The sequence below is a fragment of the Populus nigra genome, chromosome 1, assembly GCF_951802175.1.
Source record: "Populus nigra chromosome 1, ddPopNigr1.1, whole genome shotgun sequence".
Classification (NCBI taxonomy): domain Eukaryota; kingdom Viridiplantae; phylum Streptophyta; class Magnoliopsida; order Malpighiales; family Salicaceae; genus Populus; species Populus nigra.
In genome coordinates, this window is record NC_084852.1 from 37,411,391 (window position 1) to 37,432,861 (window position 21,471).

At 36.6% G+C, this 21,471-nt stretch overlaps 1 protein-coding gene across 1 annotated transcript in view; it reads right to left on the reverse strand.

Moving 5' to 3' along the window:
• The window catches only part of LOC133674060 (uncharacterized), a 40,524-nt gene extending 19,053 nt beyond the window's left edge, over positions 1 to 21,471 (reverse strand). The window contains exons 1-38 of the mRNA XM_062095023.1: positions 21,269 to 21,471; positions 21,065 to 21,168; positions 20,317 to 20,451; positions 20,177 to 20,227; positions 17,538 to 17,632; positions 17,346 to 17,463; positions 16,849 to 16,950; positions 16,560 to 16,748; positions 16,313 to 16,473; positions 15,579 to 15,749; positions 14,756 to 14,848; positions 14,323 to 14,647; positions 14,122 to 14,226; positions 13,952 to 14,047; positions 13,182 to 13,249; positions 11,722 to 11,842; positions 11,441 to 11,647; positions 11,131 to 11,334; positions 10,904 to 11,013; positions 9,717 to 9,813; positions 9,507 to 9,605; positions 8,194 to 8,358; positions 8,039 to 8,113; positions 7,504 to 7,959; positions 7,071 to 7,418; positions 6,848 to 6,979; positions 6,449 to 6,562; positions 6,186 to 6,370; positions 5,989 to 6,097; positions 5,590 to 5,733; positions 5,145 to 5,435; positions 3,662 to 4,312; positions 3,371 to 3,559; positions 2,269 to 2,372; positions 1,445 to 1,731; positions 1,274 to 1,358; positions 842 to 1,180; positions 100 to 456 (exon numbers count right to left, since the gene is read on the reverse strand). Of these exons, the coding sequence (XP_061951007.1) occupies positions 100 to 456; positions 842 to 1,180; positions 1,274 to 1,358; positions 1,445 to 1,731; positions 2,269 to 2,372; positions 3,371 to 3,559; positions 3,662 to 4,312; positions 5,145 to 5,435; positions 5,590 to 5,733; positions 5,989 to 6,097; positions 6,186 to 6,370; positions 6,449 to 6,562; positions 6,848 to 6,979; positions 7,071 to 7,418; positions 7,504 to 7,959; positions 8,039 to 8,113; positions 8,194 to 8,358; positions 9,507 to 9,605; positions 9,717 to 9,813; positions 10,904 to 11,013; positions 11,131 to 11,334; positions 11,441 to 11,647; positions 11,722 to 11,842; positions 13,182 to 13,249; positions 13,952 to 14,047; positions 14,122 to 14,226; positions 14,323 to 14,647; positions 14,756 to 14,848; positions 15,579 to 15,749; positions 16,313 to 16,473; positions 16,560 to 16,748; positions 16,849 to 16,950; positions 17,346 to 17,463; positions 17,538 to 17,632; positions 20,177 to 20,227; positions 20,317 to 20,451; positions 21,065 to 21,168; positions 21,269 to 21,365 (6,779 nt within the window). The 5' untranslated portion in view covers positions 21,366 to 21,471. The remainder of the gene's footprint in view (positions 1 to 99; positions 457 to 841; positions 1,181 to 1,273; positions 1,359 to 1,444; positions 1,732 to 2,268; positions 2,373 to 3,370; positions 3,560 to 3,661; positions 4,313 to 5,144; positions 5,436 to 5,589; positions 5,734 to 5,988; positions 6,098 to 6,185; positions 6,371 to 6,448; positions 6,563 to 6,847; positions 6,980 to 7,070; positions 7,419 to 7,503; positions 7,960 to 8,038; positions 8,114 to 8,193; positions 8,359 to 9,506; positions 9,606 to 9,716; positions 9,814 to 10,903; positions 11,014 to 11,130; positions 11,335 to 11,440; positions 11,648 to 11,721; positions 11,843 to 13,181; positions 13,250 to 13,951; positions 14,048 to 14,121; positions 14,227 to 14,322; positions 14,648 to 14,755; positions 14,849 to 15,578; positions 15,750 to 16,312; positions 16,474 to 16,559; positions 16,749 to 16,848; positions 16,951 to 17,345; positions 17,464 to 17,537; positions 17,633 to 20,176; positions 20,228 to 20,316; positions 20,452 to 21,064; positions 21,169 to 21,268) is intronic.

Below are 21,471 nucleotides of genomic sequence, written 5' to 3' on the forward strand. Positions count from 1 at the left end.
ATCATTTTGATACATTTTCAATTGAAAAATACTTTTGAAAAACAGTCTACATCACATTACCAAGCACACCTGTAAGAGAACCACAGTTAGAGCACATACCCTGTAACAGCAATATCACCAAAATATACCATGCCATGGGGGACTACCGGACGCCATATAGATAGTTTATTCCTTGAGCTCGAACCCTGGTTCCACCATATCAACTGAAAACTGGCAACAACTTCAAAACACCGGCCAGAGTTTACAGTTGTCGAATTTTCAGGTTGTATGTCAACATTGCCGGAAGGAGAAGCTTGTACATCTGAGCCACTGGATGCTGAAGAAGATTCTAGAAACCCAAATTTTACATCACGCAATTCATATGCTCTACCTATTAAACTGAGAGTCACAGGATCTGCTGGCAAGAAAGTACCAACAGAATTGTCCACACGCCAAAAGGCTAAATTTGACTGGTATCTGAAATTTAAGCACAAAATTAGAACTCAACCCATTAAGAAATTAATCACAGAATAAATTTTATTAAGAAATAACAACCAACAATCATGAACATGAGGTTATTATACCAAACATGGGGCAAGACAATTAAACCAACTAACAAAGTATTGCATGTGTAATTGTGTGTGTCCTTCCAACTGTCCTATCAGGAAGTGAAATGTTAGTATATATGGTCATTATAACATGATATGATCCAAGGAGTTGGACATCAAAGACTTAAGTTTCCTGCCCGTTTATGTATTTATGAGTATGTGTGCAGTCATCTATCTATGGGCATGTTGGTTTCTACATGCATTGATCTGAATGTAAATTATGTCACAAGTTAATTACAAAAAATCACACTTACGAATTGACAGAATTGATGGTAATACAATCCCTGAGGGAACAAGAAGAAACTAGAGAAGCCAAGATGCAGAAAGCAGCAGATAGAGGGGGTTGTGTTCTTCCAGGGGACACTACACAACCCAACGCAACATAACCTTTGGGTGCTTCAGGAAACCAAATAGAACAGTAGTTGCCTTCCTTGGTAAGGAAACTATCTAGTAAGAAGCTAGAATTGGCAACATCTTGACCAGAAATTTCTTCAGAAGCTAAAGGTGGCCAGATTAGTTTGAAAGATATGGGTCTTTTGACTCTTGCAAAGTTAGTATTCACAGCGACAACTCCTTTTGTAGGCGGCTTGTCCCTGTCATGTGGAAACCAGTCGTACAGTATTCAAGGCAAAGAACTAAAAGAGTGATCTCAGAAAATGAAAATGTTAAAAAGAGGTTCCACTGACAATGGTGTCAAATAGTCACCAAGAATTGCATAACCAGGTGGTGCGCAAGGTCTCCAGAAGGCATATATCTGATCAGTATATGGATCTACACAGTACAATAATAATCAGGTGATAATTCAATGGCTCAAAAAATTTCATATCTTTCCAGACATAGACTAGTTTAAAATGTACTTGTAATTGTTCCAACTTTGTCGAACTGAGAACAGGGTATTGTTTTCTTTGACGTCATCCTCAGAAATGATAAAATGTCCTCTTCAACAGCTAAAAACAGTCTCAAGATGCTGAATGTAAAGTTCATGAATATATCTGAAACAGATAGATGTATATTGGTCTTCCCAGAAGCATTTGAATATTTAACTGAGGTGTCAAAAGGTTCCAGGATTGTAATTCCATTACTCTCCATCATCAAACCAAGTACATTTGCCGTCATTTCAATCGTATTGCCCTTCAAAACAAGCCTGATAGAAGCCAAAAGTACCACGAATGTTATCATTCTATCAGTTCATATGTATTTTCACCAACATCTACAAGGTTACCTTCCATACTTCAATACAAAAGGAAACTGTAGCTATAAAAAAGGGTCAATAGTGGTTCCATTTTCTTCATTCCATGAATAAATGAAACAACTCGTAACATAGAGCAAGAGAATGATTCAAAAACAATCACACAACAATAGCATGAGAAATACATAAAGACCAACAAATTCTTGAAAATGACGAATAAATATATATAGAAGTTAATGAAATACAGTACATGGCAAAGCAGCAGAGACTTCCTACCATCATATACAATAATAAGAATCATAATAAAAATACTGAATATTGCTTGAACATACTTTCTTCGATTGTAAGCCCACACTGGGGGCCTGAACATACTGAATAAGCATCATAACCAAAATATACAGAGTTTCTGCTACATTAATTTTATGAAGACTTTGAAAGATTTTGTAGCAATCAACAAATGAAAAGGTCATAATCAGCTCATGTTCAACACACCTGGCAAATGCATCTAATTGTGCATGCAAAAGTTTGTTGGAGAGATTTGATGGCACCCCTGCATCTTTTGATGTATTATAAAAGGTAAGCTCCGGGCTAATGGCCTGCAAAGAAGCATTAGATACAAAATATCACTATAATGTGCACAACAGTGCTATATGACACATCTGCCTCCAGCTGGCATTGAGGTACCATGCTGGTTACAACAGCATTAAGAGATTAAATAAACTCAAAAAAAAAAAAAAACTGATCTAAGCAGAGTGACAAAGGTTCTTTGAGGGGTTTTAAAGACTAGTGCAAATTTTTTTATAAGGTTTGTTTACATGAGCTCTGAAATAAATTTAAGTTGAGAACAATAAAGCTTTGGAGTTTGCAATGGAAGCAGCCACCCCAGCTGCCTTTTAACCCAGTCAGGTGTGTGTGCGCGCATGTGATTATCTTCTGTCGGGCTGTCCCCCAGAATCAGTAACCATCTTCATAATTTATTGAACTTTGGTTAGTAAGAAGTTTACTTAAAGAAGGTAAGTGGAGCTTTGATCAAGTACTTAGAGGATATATGAAACACCCAATAACAAAGCAAAAAATGAAATCAAACCTATCTTCAAATCCAAGACTCAAACTAGAAGGAGAATATCTAGGATCATATACTTAAAGCTATGAGAAGGTGGAGGTGGCACTAATTGAAAATTTTTAAGGGATGGTCAAGTAAGATGGTCTGGCCATATCTGACATCAGCCTATAAGCGAACCAATGAGAAAGAGTGATCAAATTGAAGGATCAAAACAGAGGAGGTGGAAAGTAAGCCAAAACAACATGCGCTCAAGTGATAAACAATGATGTAAAGTTATAACAACCTTTGATAGATGTTAACCCATAACAGAACTAAATAGAAGCAGCTAATCCATTGAGCCCCTAGCTCGGAATTCAAGCTTAGATGAGTTGAGTTGAGTTTTAATGCCATTTGCTTGGCACTCCATTTGTTAGCCTCCTTAAAATAGTTTGTAGTCTGTTGTTTTTATATTCAATCTTTAATCTCGATACAAAAAAAAAATTCGAGACATTTTAAAAAAAATTGAAAAGAGAAAATAAAAACAAATTTAACCTGTAACTCAACAATAAACTCAGTGGATCTGTCAACCAGAGTGTCTTCAGATGGTTGATCATTAATACTTCTTGAAGATTCAGTGAGAGGAGCATCATCCTGTCCCTCCAATTGGACCTGATCATTCCTTGAGACAGAATAGCCACTATCACTTCCCAAAAAAATACAAGAATCCAAATATTTCCCATTCTGCATCAACAAATATACAAAAAAGGTCACCACCGGGGAAGGTACACTTGTTCAGAAACTCACATTACGCATGAACATAAACATGAGAGAAGAAGGTGGAACCTTGATCACAACATTTTTAAACTGCAACTTTTTCCCACTTCCAACATATATAATAGCCTCCTTGCTGGGTGCAGAGAGATTAACTCCCTGTCTATCTTTTAAATGCAATATTCCACCTTTACCATCATAAGTGAAATGATCAAATCTTTCATCATCAACAATTAAAGGTCTCAATGGAGAGAGAGAGATTTCAGCAGAGGATTGCTGATAAATTGGCTGATCCAGAACAATTGCATCATCCTCATGCATGGGGGTTCTACTTTCCTCATTTGACAGCATATCACCTACTGTTGGAACAAAAAACTCAGCAACAGCCAGAAGAAAATCAAGTGCAACGAGCAGTTGTGGGCGTTGGACACAGAGAGAAATAAATGTTGAGTGTTGACCAAATTTTGCATCAAATATAAGCATTGTAGGGACTGGTTTGATCTCATCTTGTTTCGTCACATTTAAATCAGATATATGCTGGTTTTCATCATCAGATGACAAGTGAAGGAGACTATAACCAATCTTCTCAGGCATTCCTACCGCCAGCCTGAACTCTTCTTCGGTTCCCTCACGATCATCAATCACAGTGAAGCCCTTAAGTGTTGCTGAGAGAAAACCTTCCCCTGCGTTATTAGACTTGTAGAGGAGCCAAGCACCACTAACCTGCATGGAACCAGGCTAGAAAATTAACTATAGAACACTACATAACACTGCAAGAAATGAAAATAAGCAGGATGAGGAATGCCAGACCATGAAACTGTCACCTGAGACTGTCAAAACAAAGATGAAAATTAAGGTGGCAGTAGTTTTACTTCATCTTAGGTTGAATTGCTGCAATTAATAATGATGTTGCTAGATTGATACTAGTGGGCATGCGAGAGGGAGGGAGGGGGAGAGAGAGGAGAGAGAGATCATGGTAATTTTTAAGGCAAATAATAATTGTTGAATAAGATGATAGGGTACATGGGCACGAGGATTTAAACTGGTGTCCCAAGATATCAAGGCATCCCATAAAAGTTGCAGCCATCATAAGCATAATCGTCAACAAATACCATATTCTCTTTAGTATATGAATTTTAGACAACTTCACTGGAAATGAAAAACACATTCTGTAATTAAATTAAGTGTAATGTTTATTTTGATGCAAACAAACTTTAGCAAGTGGCCATAATATATGCATAAGCTAAAAGACTCTTAAGAAAAAAAGACTAAGCAATTGAAAGATCATCCAAGGCTGCAACAAACATGACCACAGCTGCTGCCCACTATTGTAACTTGAAGGCTCTTGCAGATATAATTTTTAAATTGCAACCATAACACATGATACGAAAGTCATTTGATTCCATGATGGGTACAAAAAAGGAGATTGGAAAAAGAGTTGCATCCACCATGATGATTTTAAGCAGAGACTATCCATGAGCTAGTCAAGATCAAAAGGGAGATAACTTTATGAAGAAATTTGCGAGAGAGCATATGTAATTAAATGAAACATTACCTTTATGGTGGCCAGCGATGCATCTCTGGCAACCCCAGCATATAAGCACAATTCAACTAGATTGATCGCAACAGAAACTTTCAAAGAAATCCAGGCTTCCCCATTCCGTGTCTCAGCTTCAACACCACTTGGATCCTGAAGAGCAATAGGTTTTACAACATCAGCAGAAGATGCTACAGAGTCATGGTTCAGTGGGGGCACAGTGTGTGGAGTCTCGGAAATATTTGACGTTGCACATTCAGTGATAATCTGGTAATCCCTGCTTGTCAGAGCTGCTTTTAACTCCTCCATCTTAAAAACAATAATAGATACAAGTATGCACTTCAGTGTCCGCGCATAAATTAAACAATGGAAACAAAAAGGATATCACAGAGAAAGTAACAGATTAATAGTAATTAAGAAAATAAAAGTGGAGATACCAACCCCACAGAACACAATTCAATACCTTGATTGCAGCTTCTGTAATTGGTATTTGATGCAACAGGTCTCGAAGTGACCTACGAATGAGAATAGAAACCCCATTTACATCTTGGATTATGCTTTCACCTAATTCTGTTCCACTGCCAACATTTAAATTGATGTCCTCCACCTAGAAGTCATAAGAACAAAATGAATAAACCGGTCCACAAGATAGAATACCATATGGTTCTGGTACTTGACAGAAATCAATAACTCAAATCACAAGAAAACTTATGGGCATGGGAAAATTTGATAGTCACAACAAACCTTTTGATTAATTTATACTACAATAGGTCAAAAGGAAAGAGCTAAGCATAAACTTTTTCACTTGGATCACTAGTTAAAGAAGCCTACTCATCAAATCTTGTCCTGCTATAATGCTCACCTTAATTGTTAATATTTCTAAATGAACAGCATGCAACTCCCCTTTGCTGCCACCAAGCCATTGAAAAGTGTTCTGAATGGTTATGTGAACCACATCAAGTTTCAAGTAACTGCCCCGAGAAATTTCAAAAGATTAATAGGACATGTCAGCAATCAAAGTAAAATATAATTATTCACTAAGCCTAACTGCAAACTTACTCAGGACTATCTGTTCTTCGAGGCATCAATATTATAGGTTTCCTGAGTGAAAGATCCAACTTCAGAGCTGGTGATCCTTCAATCTCACTGGTTGTGAACCACTTCTCAGAATTTGTTACTTGATCTTTTAATTTGACAAAATTTTTTGAATTGTTGGGAATGAGACCCATAAAGTAACTCACAACCTAGATATGGTTTTGGAGATGCGTGAGAAACAGAATAAGACAGAATAATGGTTGAGATATTACTTGGAATCAATTTACCTCCTGAATAAAGCGATTCAAATAAACAATGCGCACTTCTGAAAGCTGCCCAAAAAGGCTATATTCATAACCTTCATAGTCTTCATCATCAGCACTGAATGATGTAAAAACTAACTGCACAATTACATGTGAGGGATTTTTAAAAGCACAACATAAACAAAATGCAGCAGAGAGGATACCAGATTGTAGAAAACATAAAAAAATGCAGTACAAAATGGCATTAGATTGAAAGATTAATATAGTAGTAAAGAAGCCCACCAAAATTCATTTCATACAGCCCTTTCTCAGAATATTTTAAGGTTTTTTCACATTGTATGCAATTTATAACCTCGAAATTAAAAAAATAAGAAAAGGTCTTTTGCGAAGAGGAGAAGAAAAACAGAAAAGAGTGCTAAGTACCTCAACAAATGAACTGCCCCCGTAATTTCTCATATCACAGATCCAGAAATATGCATGACCACCGGGAAGACTATCATCACTAATTCTTAGATTTCCCAGGGCTGCCTTTATACTGAAAGAGCTTGGGAAAACCTTATCACAAAAGAAACGTAAAAGAAATTAGAGAACAGAATTTAAATCTTAGAAAAAGAAAAATGAATAACACAGAGAAGGGGAGAACAACCTTGATATCAGTAAGCAGATTATCTTGTGACAGAGTAGCAAACTTAGTTTCATTTTCATGCATTAAAAAAATCTGAGCACGGTCCATTTTTAATATCAAATTGAAAATGATCCGGGATTTTCCCTTCCCTAGCAAACCCTTAACAGCAGGCTCCTCAATTGTTGTTAAATCTTGATCATCGACAATGTCATCTCCAGAACTGTCATGTTTTACCATTGCTGATGGTGAATTGTCACTAAAAGTTTCACATTTTTCATCCTCAACATTAATGGCATTGACAAATTCCATGATTGCAAGAATTGTGGGTCTACGGCAGAAAAATGACAATGTAGCCAGGCTCACTGTGACCTGAAACAATAATTTATGGGACAGTCAGTCAATTCACTATAAACTAGAGGTAGTGAGAACAGACAACTGAAAGAAAATTGGCCACCTGCGTGTCGATGTTTTTGTATAAAGAAGAGTTCTGATCATAGATGACTATTTGAGCTTTCACAAAACTATCCATGGTATTCATTATTTCGATATCGTCCATCCTAGCTTGAACAACATCACCAGGGAGTAAGCCAGCAACACGACTAAAACTAGGAGGCTTGAATGATGAGTATTCAGATGAAAGCGAATTTTGGGGACTTGGAAAATCAGAGTTGACCAAATTTTCTGGTGCCTCATAGAACTTGTCTTCTCCTTCACTTGGAGTTGAATTATTGTGGTCAAAAGTCTGGTTCCCAGTATCATCAAAGGATAAGTGCACATCTGAACTTTGAACAAATGATCTTGCAAGGAAACAAGGCTGAGAAACACCATTACAGCAAACTAAATCTTCAATCTCTAAAGATTTAAGAACGGTACCAATGAACATATCATTCTCTCTAATTGAAAGTTCAACCTGTGTTCAAAAATGTAAACCCTCAAAAGAGAGAAGCATAAAACATCCATAAATATAATCATCACGGCATTATTTGTACCTGGCCACCTATTGCTCGAAATTCAAACAAGTGATTCTCTTCAGCAAGAAGCACATTAACAAAACTCAGGTCACGCTAGAAAAATAGCACATGTATCAGATTTCTCAGCGGTTCCATTGACAAGGAATCCCATGACATAACTAATCCAGGCTTACCTGACGATTGTAATTGAAGCAGATCTTTAGCTCATCAAGAGCACCTGTTATAAATATACGCTCCATCTTCAATATATTACTTGCTTCACCACTGTCATTACGTTCAGTTTCTGAGTCCTCTGGATCTGATGAAGTTTCAGAAAGAGTAGTGATAGGTGCAGAACCCTGTGAATAAATCCATTGGTAAGAATCCCTCTCACTGTTCCATGTAAGCATATATCTGATAAGCAAAATCTTCAGTGCGGTAGACAAAAGAAAACTGAGACAGATGAAACTCTAAGGCCAAAAATAGCCACGAAAGGTAAGTGCAACGACCTTTTGGAGCTTATAAAGAACAGGAAGGAGACATTTAAGCTTCTTAAATACACACAAGACATCTAAATCAATTTAGCAATCATCCTTGCAGTTTCAGAAGAGTTTGATGGTATTAAACTATACTTTCAGTTATGCAACAGATTTTATTTCTGGTAAATATTTTGGGGTAACTCAAAAGGTTCAGGTTTGAAGTTCACCATGGCATTGATACATTCCCCCAAATAAAGATTGTAAATGTTCTAAACAACATCAAAGTCCTCCCTATGATCTTCAATAATAAGAGTTTAATTATCGCCAACAAACTATTTTTATGCATATTAGTTTAGATGAAACTATACAAAAACCCATTGTGATTAGATTACTTTATACTGTCCAAATCACAAAATTGGAAAACTAAAACATTAATAACAAACTGGATACAAAAAATTAAAGAGACCAAAAATCAATGCTAAATATGAATAGATACTGGGTACATGCGAACAATATAAGCACCTCTTTGAGAAAACTGGACACTTGTCCAGTTTAGAGCAAGCCTCTAGGGTGAAATAAATCAATGTTATTTGTATTTAAAATAAAAATGATTTGGTTTGACATATGATTTCTTTTTGCTAAAAATATTTTTGCAATCATTAATAATCTGCTAGTTTTTTACATGAATCTAAATATCAGCAGAAATAACTTAAACCAAATGGGTGCTTGTTAAGGGAAGAGCAGCATGGAATAGAAAATCAACTACCTTTACCAAAATTAAAAACCAATCACTTCTTAACAATATAAGAATCATAATTCTTTAACAAAACAAAAATCAATAGGGGGGGGGGGGGTAGGAGTCAGCAAAAACCCATAAACTGCTCAGCCTTCTGATCATCCCACCGCTAAAGAATATTGAGTATGCAAAGTTTTAAGGTCAAAAGTAATTCTTAGATATAAAATTTTTAAGACAGAAAAAGAAAAGGACAAGATCAAATGTGATGGATTGAGCTAAATTAAGGATTTACTGAAGCAGAATATATAGCCCCCTGCAAGCGACTTTGCCAATTTCTCTGTGAATCATCAGAATCACATAGTAATATCAGTGCATTCGCATCTTCCACAACCTACAGACAAGTGATGACAAGAATAAAATGTCATCAAGAATTACTTCCGAGCGCAAAGAGGCAATGCAGATCAATTGTAAGGTCATTAAATTATGAAGACATAACAACAACCTTGCTCAGGGGGCGTGCAGCATCACAAATAGTCAAGACATGCTCCACACCACCAAGCAACTCTGCTGGAAGATGATATACCTGTTTTCCTCGTAAGCTACAACAGTCATAATATCTAAAATTAATAAAGAGAGAACACATTCCAAATAAATAAATTTAAAATAAATAATAAACTTTTAATACTTTTTTCCTCTTAAGAAGAAACAATCACATAATCCCAAACTAAAGTTGTGTGCCACATAATACTTATTTTCTATTCATCATTATTGTTGGTGAGTTAATATAAAATCATTCCTTGGCTTCATCTAGCAGCTTATGATTTTGGATTTAGATGTTATCACCCTCATTCTCTTCAAAATAAAATAAATAAACAAAAATAGTGTTGACGTGCAAGTTTCTAACTCAAATGGCTTTCACTTGAGAAATTATGTTAGTGAGTTAATTTTCTTTTCGGAGCCTTCACCTAACATCTTAAGCTTTTGGTTTGGGATAGTTCTTTGACGATTATTATCAAATTATATAACATCCTAGCATTGAATTTCACAGTCGCACACTTTTTTCCTCTTAAGAAACAAGGAAAACAAAGAGCAGCCATATACACTTTCTCAATGTGCAATTTGGGTTTATGCTAGTTTTCAACATCGAGATACCCTAAATTGCTCTAAATTTGAGCCAAAAGATAGCCCATGCATCAGAATTTTGATTCAAGTACTCTGCTGCCTTTGGACTAGAAGTTTGAAGAATCCAGGATAATTTGATCAACTAAAATTGCCAATACCCTCTATTACTAAAAATGAAATATCTACACCCAAGCACACAATTTGCCTATGTGATTTCACATTGATACAATTTCTTACAACCGTACTATCCTGCACTGTTGCCAAAATGATCAAGCACATATTTCAGTCAACTTCATACTCATACCAATGTTCATTTTTCCATATCAGTTTTCTAATAGAATAATGCTTTGTACTCTTGAGCAACAACTGAAGAGAAATAAATCTTTCAATATAAAAAGTTCATATTAATAAAACTATGAAAAAAAAGAGGCATCAGTCCAAAATAACACAAACAATGACAAAGTACCATGAGTATGCCAAAACAGAAACACTTTATCTCAGAAAATAAATGGGTAAATATTGGTCTTAAGAAATTATAGCATAAATGGACATGAATGGTGTTCAAACCTGAGATAGTGCTTGTAAGATTTTGAGTCCAGGTTTTCTAGTACATACAGAAAAGGACCAACTAAGCAAATATATCGCCGCTGCCATACAGCTTCCCTATTTCCCATGCCCTGTCACAAAACAAAAGAAAACTAACTCTCTCTCTATGTATGTATGCATGTATGCATATATGATAAGAGGCCCCGCATATCCATGAGACAAAACCATGAGGTGGGAGAGAGAAAAACCTTTCGAATAAGAAGAGACAACCACCCCTCAAAGTCTGATTGATGCCAAGGACGAAGAAGATCAGAATTCTCACTACCTTCCTCCTGAAAGATCTTTGCCACTCGCATCAATCGATGATACCGAGCAGGAGAAAAGTGGAACCCTAATGATGGCACCCGTACAGAAAGTCTTGTAGAAGGATATGATGGGTTCTCTAATCGAATCTAGATACCAAAAGTTATTAGTTCCAATTTGAAGTTCCATGGAATCTCTTTCTCATGCATACACATAGGATGTCCAATTTAAGGTGAAATGTGCAGATTTTTTTACCTGTTGGAATGTTAAGATTACCCCGCACCTATCAATAACAGGCAAGAAACTAACACCTTCTGAGCGGACAGAACTAGCAGAACCTTGTGATGCTGTTTGGCTCCAGCGGTAGTCACCATCAACCAAAAAAGCACAAACATCACTTAAAACCAAATCAAATTGCAAATACATATTCTGGTCCTCGGATAATCTCCTTTCATAGTCATCCTGCAAACATGGGGCAATTCCATGTAAAGTTTAGCTGGTCATCCAAAAAGTTAAGGTTAAGTTTGTGATTTCACCTCTGAGCGAATGACCAAATTTCCCAAGTCTAGCAAAAGTTTTGTTGAATGGATGTTGTCGGGGTAAAACTCAGTAGGAATTGTAATCTTTGGAGCAGCAATATCCAGGTCCAACAGAAACCTATCATCATTTAAATGCTAGATGTCATCTTTGTATCAGTTAAATATGATTGAAACATTACACTCTAGGTATCTAGCAGTGTGCAAGTAAAATTAGAGCAGGCCTACGCTATAGTTCAGAGAAGCCTAATTTCACCCTTAGATTTAAAGTTTATTTCATTTAAGGTGTTTAGTATGCCTCCGAAAGTGACTTATTTTCTATATGGCCCCCTCTTGGTTTTTCTTTCAAGCTTACTCTTATATTCTCTCAAATCTCCATGTAAAATTCTAGTTACACCCCTAATTTCAAATTGTATTGACGCACTTGTGACTTAAACCACCCACAACTTGCCAAGATGAGAACCCATCCCTACCATAGCCTCCCTAACAATATTCTAATTGTTGAACAAACCACAGCATCCCTTCTCAATCTGACACCACAATCAATAACGCTGGTGAACAACAACACCATCTCCTTTTAATTTAAAAAAAAAACAGAAAAAAAAGACCAAGAAAAGAAAAGAACTTTATCTTTTAGATTAGAAGCAGCCTGCTATTTCAAGGGCACAGGGTTTACAATATGGCGGTGCTGGAGACCGGATTTGGTTGGTGGGTAGCTTCCGAAAGATTTTGTTAAGGAGATGAGTTTTTGATTCAGGATCTCAGTGCAGGTGTTTTTTAATGGGGGATTTTAGTTTCAATGATCAGCTGTTGGTGGTGCTGGCCGTTTTGCAGGTATGGAAGTGGCCTTTGATGTGGCAATGGTGGTGGTGGTGGTGGTGGATCTGTGGTGGTGTGACTTTGTGGATGGATATAGAATTTTGATAATTTTTAGACTTGGGTCAGCAAAGGAGACAGGTTGGAGGGGGAAACATTAAAATAAAAGTTAAAAACCACCTTATCTTAAACAGGATAAGTGTTTTGCTCCTTGAGTCAAATTTAGAAAAGAAAACTGATGTCAAACATGCTGTGAGTTTTCCTTCTGAAAAAAGAAAACACAATGATACCAAACACCCTCTTAATAATTGTAGATATAATTGTAGATAGTCAGTACAGACAGAACTCTCCAAAATAATCCATCAGCTTCTCATGGTGATATATATGTTCTACTTCACCACGTTATTACAATGAGAAGCTACTGCACATCCATCAATTGTGTAACAGGCAACTTGAGAAGCAAAGTGGAGGAAAAATTATTTATCTAGCCACAGTTATAAAAACCAACCACGGGTGGAGATATTTGGCACATGACACAGATTGCATGCAAGATAACATCACATGTTTCACAGCTAAATATAATGCTTTGCTCAAAGTGGTGAGCAAGGCAACTATAAGAACATAGGAAATGAAGAGTATCGAACCTCGCATGATCCTTCAACGCCCTGTTCACTTGCTGTTGAGCACTGCGCTTAACCCCATCAAATGTCATCTAGTTATCGAAGGAAAGGAAAGAATTATGTGATTTTCTTGTTTATATGTAATTTTACTATCATCAACTTTTGAGCTTTAGACAGCCCTGTTGTGAAATGGATGTTGACCACCCTGGTACTAAAATGGCCAGTACCTCTAATCACAAGAATTATGTGAAGCCATAATAGGGAAAGCAGAATACATGATAGCTACAAACTCTGACTGCAGCTATGACAGATGCAAAAGTGACAGGTGGTGGTGCAGTGAATGAACACAATGGAAAAATTCACCTTTAATTATTGATTCTATTTGGAAAGTTTTATTGTGCCAGATAAGACAAGTACACGAAACTAGGAGCACATGATGCTGAATTTATTTAATCAAGTGCATGGTGATGCAATATCATCCAGGTCACCATATGTCCCACTCTATGAGAACAATCATGCAATAAATCACATTACATCTTGTAAAGCATGCGTGCTTATTTAATTTATAATCTGAACCTTCTAAGCAATTGAAGTTCTTTCTTGAATTTCTTGCACTGCTTACTCCCGAGAGAATCAGCTAAATTTACCACTTCCAACTATCAGCCAGTTTATGCACCTTCCCAGTCAATAACTGACCATGATTATCTTACGTTATAGTATTCTAATAAACTTGGCAAACACTTAAAGCTAGCTTTTCAAACAAAAGTCAAAGAACATGCCTAAATAGAAGGTACCTGCACAGCAGCTGCTGTTTCTAATGCAATAGTCTGACTGACAGCATTACTACTTTCAAAAAAATTGATAATCCCATCAATGGAATCCTTCAGATACTGGAAAAAACATAATCAGTAAACAAGCACAAGTCTTAAGGATAATCTTAGGGAATTAGAGAATAGCAGCATACAGTCATGTAGCATGGAGCAGCTTTCACAGCCATGCTCCAATCCACCTTGGCATCAAAAGGCTTGTAGTAGAAGACACCAATTAGAGAACCAGAAGCAGTTGCACTCTGCATGGAGGAATACAACAAAAAAAAATATAGTCCTACTAATGCCAAGGAACAAAAGTGAGGATTCTAGCTTCAATCACATAACTAAAATCCAACCTCAGCAAGGAGACCATTCGGCGATGATAATTGATATGACCCCAATTTCAAGTCAAAAACTTTTGTCTCTGGATAAAGCTTTATGGAGCAATCAAGATCCTCACATGATAATTCAGCAATATATTCCCGGGCCCCATCAACAAGCTTTGAAGCATTATGTTTCATGTGCACTTCTAAAGACATATTAAGAGTATCTGCCTTCTCATTAATTATCACAGACTGCTCATTTTCGCCTTCCCTGTAACCTATCAATTTGTTTAATTGTTCCCAGTCCTCCTCGCTGAAATGAAATTGTTCACTCTCATCTTTGTCAGATTTATTGTTCCTGAAAATGCATATGCAGATTGCAGACAGATAACATTAGATGTATGGCGTTGCCACATACAAAAAATAGAAACAAATATCATGAGATCTATTCTCAAAAACAGTTTACCATCCAAATGACCACCATGATGTCTTAGGTTTCTGTTTCCTTGAGTAACGATCTGACTCCATCGACTGCTTCACATATTTGTGAGCCAACATCCTGCACAACATCAAAATAATTCAAGTGAGAGCTTGCTAGATCAGCATCCAGGAATATACCACAGATTGTAAAAATATTTTTAGTATGATTCTAAGCAACTATAAAGCTGTAAGGTCGTGCATGTATGTATCCATGCAGCTACCATGTATGGACAAGGAATGGAAAAGAGAAGCTGCATAGAAATATTTGCAAATAAGAATGTATACTTGTATTTCTATCTCATTTTTTATACAATCTTCTCTCCTGTCATAAGACATTGAGTATAAAATTCACTTGACACTTACTAAAGCTGCACAAAACAAGTCATGCTCTCATAATAGAAAAGACAATGTAGCCTTGTGAACCTGAAAGCAACAATTGGAATTCAAACATCATGGATACATCTGTACTTGCATGCAACTAGAACTGCAATCATAAAAGTCAAAATAATCTGCACAGGTTCGAGTTCAATCTGCACGGGTTCGGGTTCGGGTTCTGGTAGATGACATAGTACTCGTGCTAGAGGTATTAGACCAGATAGCTTAGGATGAGAATGATTTGAAAGGGAAGGAAAAGCGCTTGCTTTGATGGAAGTATATGTAATTTAATATGGAAAATGAAAAAACAGAATAAAATGCAGCAACAACATACAAGGATGATATTAAGCCACTTCTCAATAAAAACCAAAACTTATTTTGCTTAGAAAGCACAGCTAAAGGGTAACTGTCATATAACACCATAATTCTCATACCTCCACTGCAAAATGAGTTCAATATCAAGTTCGCGATCAAGTTCCTCAATTTCTTCGTTGTCATCAACAATTTCATGACTGGGATCAGATTTAAGCAGAGAAGCATATAGAGAGATGTATCTCTTGCGTAAGCCTGCATATCTCAGTACTTGCTCCCAGGATAATTTCCCACTGCCAGAAAGATTATGTCCTTAGCAAAAGCAGTGATAAAAACACATGCAATGTTACACCAATGATATCAATGAATTCCCTATTAAGTTTTGGCTTACACCAAGGTTTTTCCATCACTGTATCTTTTTGTGCAAGCCCTGGACAAACTGACCAGTCATGTTCAAGATGGCATCTTGTGGTACATGCTATTTGCCAAAGATCAGAACAAACAAAACCAAGAGTTCAATTTGCATACAACCATGTTGATGCCAGGAATAGGATGAGGTGTTAGTTTGGATGGAGTAGAGGACCATTTTAATACCTAGACTACATCTATAAGGGAAAGTTAAAGTGAACATTACTCAAGTCTAACATAAGGTGAGTGAAATAGAGAAAGCAATAGTAGTAATACACAAATGGGAAGCACACATTATGCTAGGGCTGAGTTTTCTAAGACCATAATTAAACCAGCTATGTTCTAAGGTGATTAATACTTGAATGCATAATTACCTAAATTCTGGGAGAGCTTTCTGGTTTTTGCTTGTTAGCAACTTACATAGAAAATAAAGTAGTTACTAAAATACCTTGCTTTCTTCGTCTGGTCAGAAACAGCTTTGTAAGCATATCTCCACCAGGACCTTGGATTAGATTTCACTGGCAAAAGCGGACGATAATGAGCAAATTTTAAGCGTTGGTTAAAGGCTGCAAAATTATCAGCTAATTTTAAAATATCTCTGTAACCGTCCTGCAAACACAAAGATATGACTTAGTGGCGAGCAACTGAACCTGTCTCAAAAAAAAAATCAAGCTGGACTTGATACCAGGGAATACCTTTGACAAACTCAATGTCACATCATTCAAGTTCACCACAGCCTTCTGTAAAGGTTGGTCACTATTAGCAGATTCTTTTCGCCGCAGCTTTGAGTAAGTTGCATCCCCCGTCACTGGCTGCAGAATGTATGAGTGCTTTACCATCATATGATCTGCTGGTTTTCCATCCTTTGTACCAAACCTAAAAACCTAAAGCTCACCAGGGGAAAGTTTTCATAAGATCAATGAAAAAACAAGACCAAATAGATGATGCTGATTACTATATCAAAGATGACTAAGAAGACAGCACCTGAAGCCACTCTGAAGGTAGCAAGTCCTCCCATGACTTGTCAATATTCCATGGTGATATATCAGAATCCAGATAAATTGCAAGTTGATCAAGTTCAACAGACTGCAAGGCAATGAAGAATAGAAACATGAATTGCAAAATAAAGGAAGAATGACAGAATCATAAACCTGAAAACTACCCAGGAAAAATTATAAACTAATAAAAATCCTTGTTCATTGTTTGCTTAACCAGCCTTCCTCTGTGCTAGTGTAAGGAATCTCACATGAATGGAAAGATCAATTAGCCCTTCAAAGTATCAAGACCATATTAAGCCACATTTTTCCTTCTAAAACTGTCTCCAAGAGTATGCTTGAATCCAGTGCTCTGTTATAAGGAGCAAACTAAATACTTTGATGCGTTTAAAATTAAACCACTAAAAATTGTTCCACAGCTTCACCACTAATCGGGAATCTATCAATGTATCTGTATCTATCTATATATGGCATGAAAATTAGAACCTTCTGAATACGGTCTAGTGCACCCCCAGAAACAAAGGTTTCCATCCCATTATCATCAACTGTCACAGCAGAGAGTTTGCCCAAGGTTACCCCAGCTGCAAATGGGTGCTCGGGATTGCTACAAAATAGAAGAAAGTTTCGATTGAAGTTAATTGATAGCTAGAAAAATGAACACTCGGAAGAGAACTATACCTCTCAAGATCCTCATATCTGATATGGATATTTGAAATTGAAAGCTTCAGGTTCCCAATTATCGTGTTGATCAGAGATCCAAGCCATGATGTATTCTTCATATACAAGGAAAATAAATGTTGAGGGCATGTTAGATTATAACCAGATTCAGGGTATAGGATTTCCAAGAGTGAAACTACCAAAAAATATCAGAGAATTTAAAGTAATAAACTTTTTAAAAGGAAAGAAAGGAGTTCCAACAATTATAATCAGCCAATTTTCCAGAAACAGATAGTTTATTTAATAGTAACAGTGCATGAATTACAAAACTAGTTGCAAGAACACAGCCAGCAAGGCTGGTATAATATTCAGTTAGAGAATCATAAAGATGCAGAAGGCAACATGAAAATTTTTTCTTCATTATTTTTTAATTTTTAAGACAGCGGAAAAGAACATATTCGTGAACGATTAAAATAGGTTCAGAAGAAAGACACGCATCAACACATCACTTCACATGGACACACACTTACCTCAGAAATATCATGTCAGATAGACAATAACTACAAAAAATAGGATACAGTGTAGGCAACCACCAGGTGATCTTAGCACCAGACCAGAGGAAAGCATTTTTCCCTTGCATTTTTCTTCCAAGTACTAATGCAGTTTAAGAAACCACGAAGGGGAACGATCACAAAGCAAAAGAAGGTATAAAAGAGAAGTGTCTGAGAAAGAAAGAACAAGAAACAATGCAAGCCAGAATCTTCTTTATTTTTTTAATCAAGTACAAGCCAGGATCTTCTTAAGTAATGAAGAACGAATTCTGTGAATAAGCAGAGTTGATTAGATCAAAATGCAATTGACAGAAAAGAGAACAAGGCTCGCAGGGAACTTATGCTAAACCACAAGATGATGACAAAATCAAGGCACATCCACATCCTCTCTCTTTCAGTCAAGTTTTGACCATAAGCATGGCATTGTTGAAGAATGTTACTAATCAGTTATAATATGCTCACAACTAGTAGGTAAGCAATTAGTACTTTATACAAGAAGAAGAAGAAGAACATGAAATTAGTGCTTATCATCTCTACCCACATAAAACTTGCAAAGTTCTTAATCTTCCTTTCCAGCTTACACAATTTAATAGTTACTTTTGAACCCAAAAGTACTGGTGCATCTTACAGAGGCATCTCAAGCAGTTTGCTTAAAAAAAAAAAAAAAACAATCCACAATTATTACGTACCAAAAACACAAGGTTGCTGCTCACATTTCAATATGAAGCTTCACAGCTTACATCAGGAATGTATCTTTATTATTAAAATGTACCCAGAGAAAAGGCATTGTAATCCTAAAACGCTAGATATCCAGAAGAAAAGGCACCCAAAAACTTAAAGCCGACACCTAACCTAAAAATGAATAGCTGCTAATGATATCTGGATGAATTGAAGTCACAAACAAAAATATGGAGGGTATCTTGGTGAGTTCAGAAAAGAAGAAGAAGAAGAAGAAGAAGAAGAAGAAGCATTAAGACTCCACAAAGCAAATTAGAAGGTGGATCATCCTCTAAAACATTATTTTCTTGCATGGAAAATTAAGTTGACGGTGTTATTAATAGCATTCATTTGGTTGTGCCTATATTCATACATGATTTATGATTACGGTGTTATTAATAGCATGCATTTGGTTGTGTCTATATCCATACATGATTTACAATTAAGTTGGAGAGGATTTATAAGACGGGCTGATAGTTTCATTTCTTAGAGGAATAAAGAAAACATACTCCTATATTCATCAGATGTTTTCCCAAAGTAAAAGGGATTTAGCCTCAAAAACTCCCTAGCCATTTACTTAAGATCCATACAGATAATTACAAAGGCCTTCACTAACTATGATTCCAAATCTTGCAAACTTTAAATAGAATTTGTATTTCAATGCCGACTATCACCCACCCATTTCATGTGAGTTGCCTGGGTCTCATCTTATCATGCTGTCAAAAACACATGGAAAATAGTAACTCACCAAGCCAAAGATCATGCCACCACAAAATTCTGGTACTATCTCCCACTTAATATGCTAAGCCTGAAAAATCCATCTATTCATCCTTAATGTTCTCCACAAGATGATTCCAGAATTAGTTCAGACTACAGAGGAACTACATGACCTAGAAATAGCAAGGAAAAAAATAGATGGTCCATAGGAGCAATCAGTTTCTGGGGGGGGATTTTCATAGATGACACAAGGTAACGTGTCTAATATATCTATACCAAATATCAGTCTCATTGATATAATACCAGAACCCCATATAAAATCATGTTTTTTAGAAAATATGAAACATCTGAGCCATACAAAAGAAAGAGAGAGAGGGAGAGAGGGAGAGAGGGAGAGAGAGAGAGAGATTTATTCATTAACAAATAAAAGGAAAACAGGAACAGGAATACTAGTCCACCGCAACTGCCAAGTCATCCCAATTGGAAAATGTTGCCCAATTACAATGGTGTACTTGAGACTCTTCTAGGCAAGTGTGAAGCAACATCTCGTATGGTTTGAAATCAAAAGAATTGCAGAAATCCTATAATGTAAGCCCTAACACTCACAGTAGTAGTTATAATGGAATCATAGACAATTCTAATGTCTGAAATTTCACTGCAAAAGAGCTACCATACCATTTCTGATGTCAACTGTTGCGCCTTCTCCAAAAGCTTCATTTCCATTTCCTAAGCCCAAAAGAACAGACAGGTCAGTTCATAATAAGAAAAACATTCCATAGAGCAAACAAAATCTACTTGGGTTCACCATGTCCTACCCGAACTCGGCTTTTCTTTGCTTCTTGAACCACATCCTCAGTAAGCCCGTCAACTTGAGTTGCAGGTTCAGCCAATAAAAATATGCGATCCAAGTAAACTAAAACCGGATCTTGGCCTAGCCTGCTCCATGGAACCTGAAATCGAAAAGTGTCACTCATGCCTCTTTTCCATGGACTCATATGCAGAATGCATGCATAGTAGGCTTGCTAAGGTGAACAACAAATATGGAAAATAAAGCAAGTAATTTAAGACATTAACTTCATATTTTCCGTATTAATCTACAGCAAAAAGTAAAGAAACGAGAGAGGGTGCGGGATAGAACATCCTCCAGAAAAAACAGAAATTTCTTCTTTCTTTTTTTTCTTTTTTGGTTTTGAACAAGGGCTCTCTGCCTTTTTCTCCATTGAAATACGCACTTGAATTCACTTCAACATTATCGCTTATACATCACTCTTCTCGATTGCATAAGGTTTCCATCCAATCTCTAGTTCTTATAAGTTCTTTGGGATTTTCAACCTCTTAGAATCTTATATAGATGAAGTTAAGACAGGATATCATTTTGTAACTTCAAACTCTCAACTCTTTCCACTTCTCTTTTGAGAGTGGATGGAACAGAGAGGAATCGTTATACACATTTTGTGTAAGTCTAGAAAGGATCCTAGTTGTTTCACAGTGATCAAGCAATCATGTTGGGTAAACCAATCATCCCACCTCGACATATAAGAGATCATAGTAAAAAAAACCGACCTTGAGTTTGACTGATCCAAGAAATCCAGCCTTAACCTTCACAGGCAACTTCAACGCATTGAGTGCCTCGGGCTTCAGTTGCATATTCGTTAGCTCTACATCGCCTGTTTCACATTTTTACACGGCAGTGGTAACTAGTAAACAAAAAGGAAAGGCGATTTTCTAAACCGAGACAAAATTACTAAGAGGGTTAATAGTGGAAACCTTTCCAAACGCTGATCTTGAGAGCTTCTTTGTTGAATCCTCTCACATAATTTCCTAGTAACCTCTGTAACAAAGACGCCACTTGATCCTCCAACATCTTCCGATTTCTTTTAGGATCAACCAATTTGGAGTAACATTATCGGTCGCTTGATAGAAAGGCAGGAAGAAGAGGAGAGAAAGAATGAGAGGAGAGAAGAAATTGG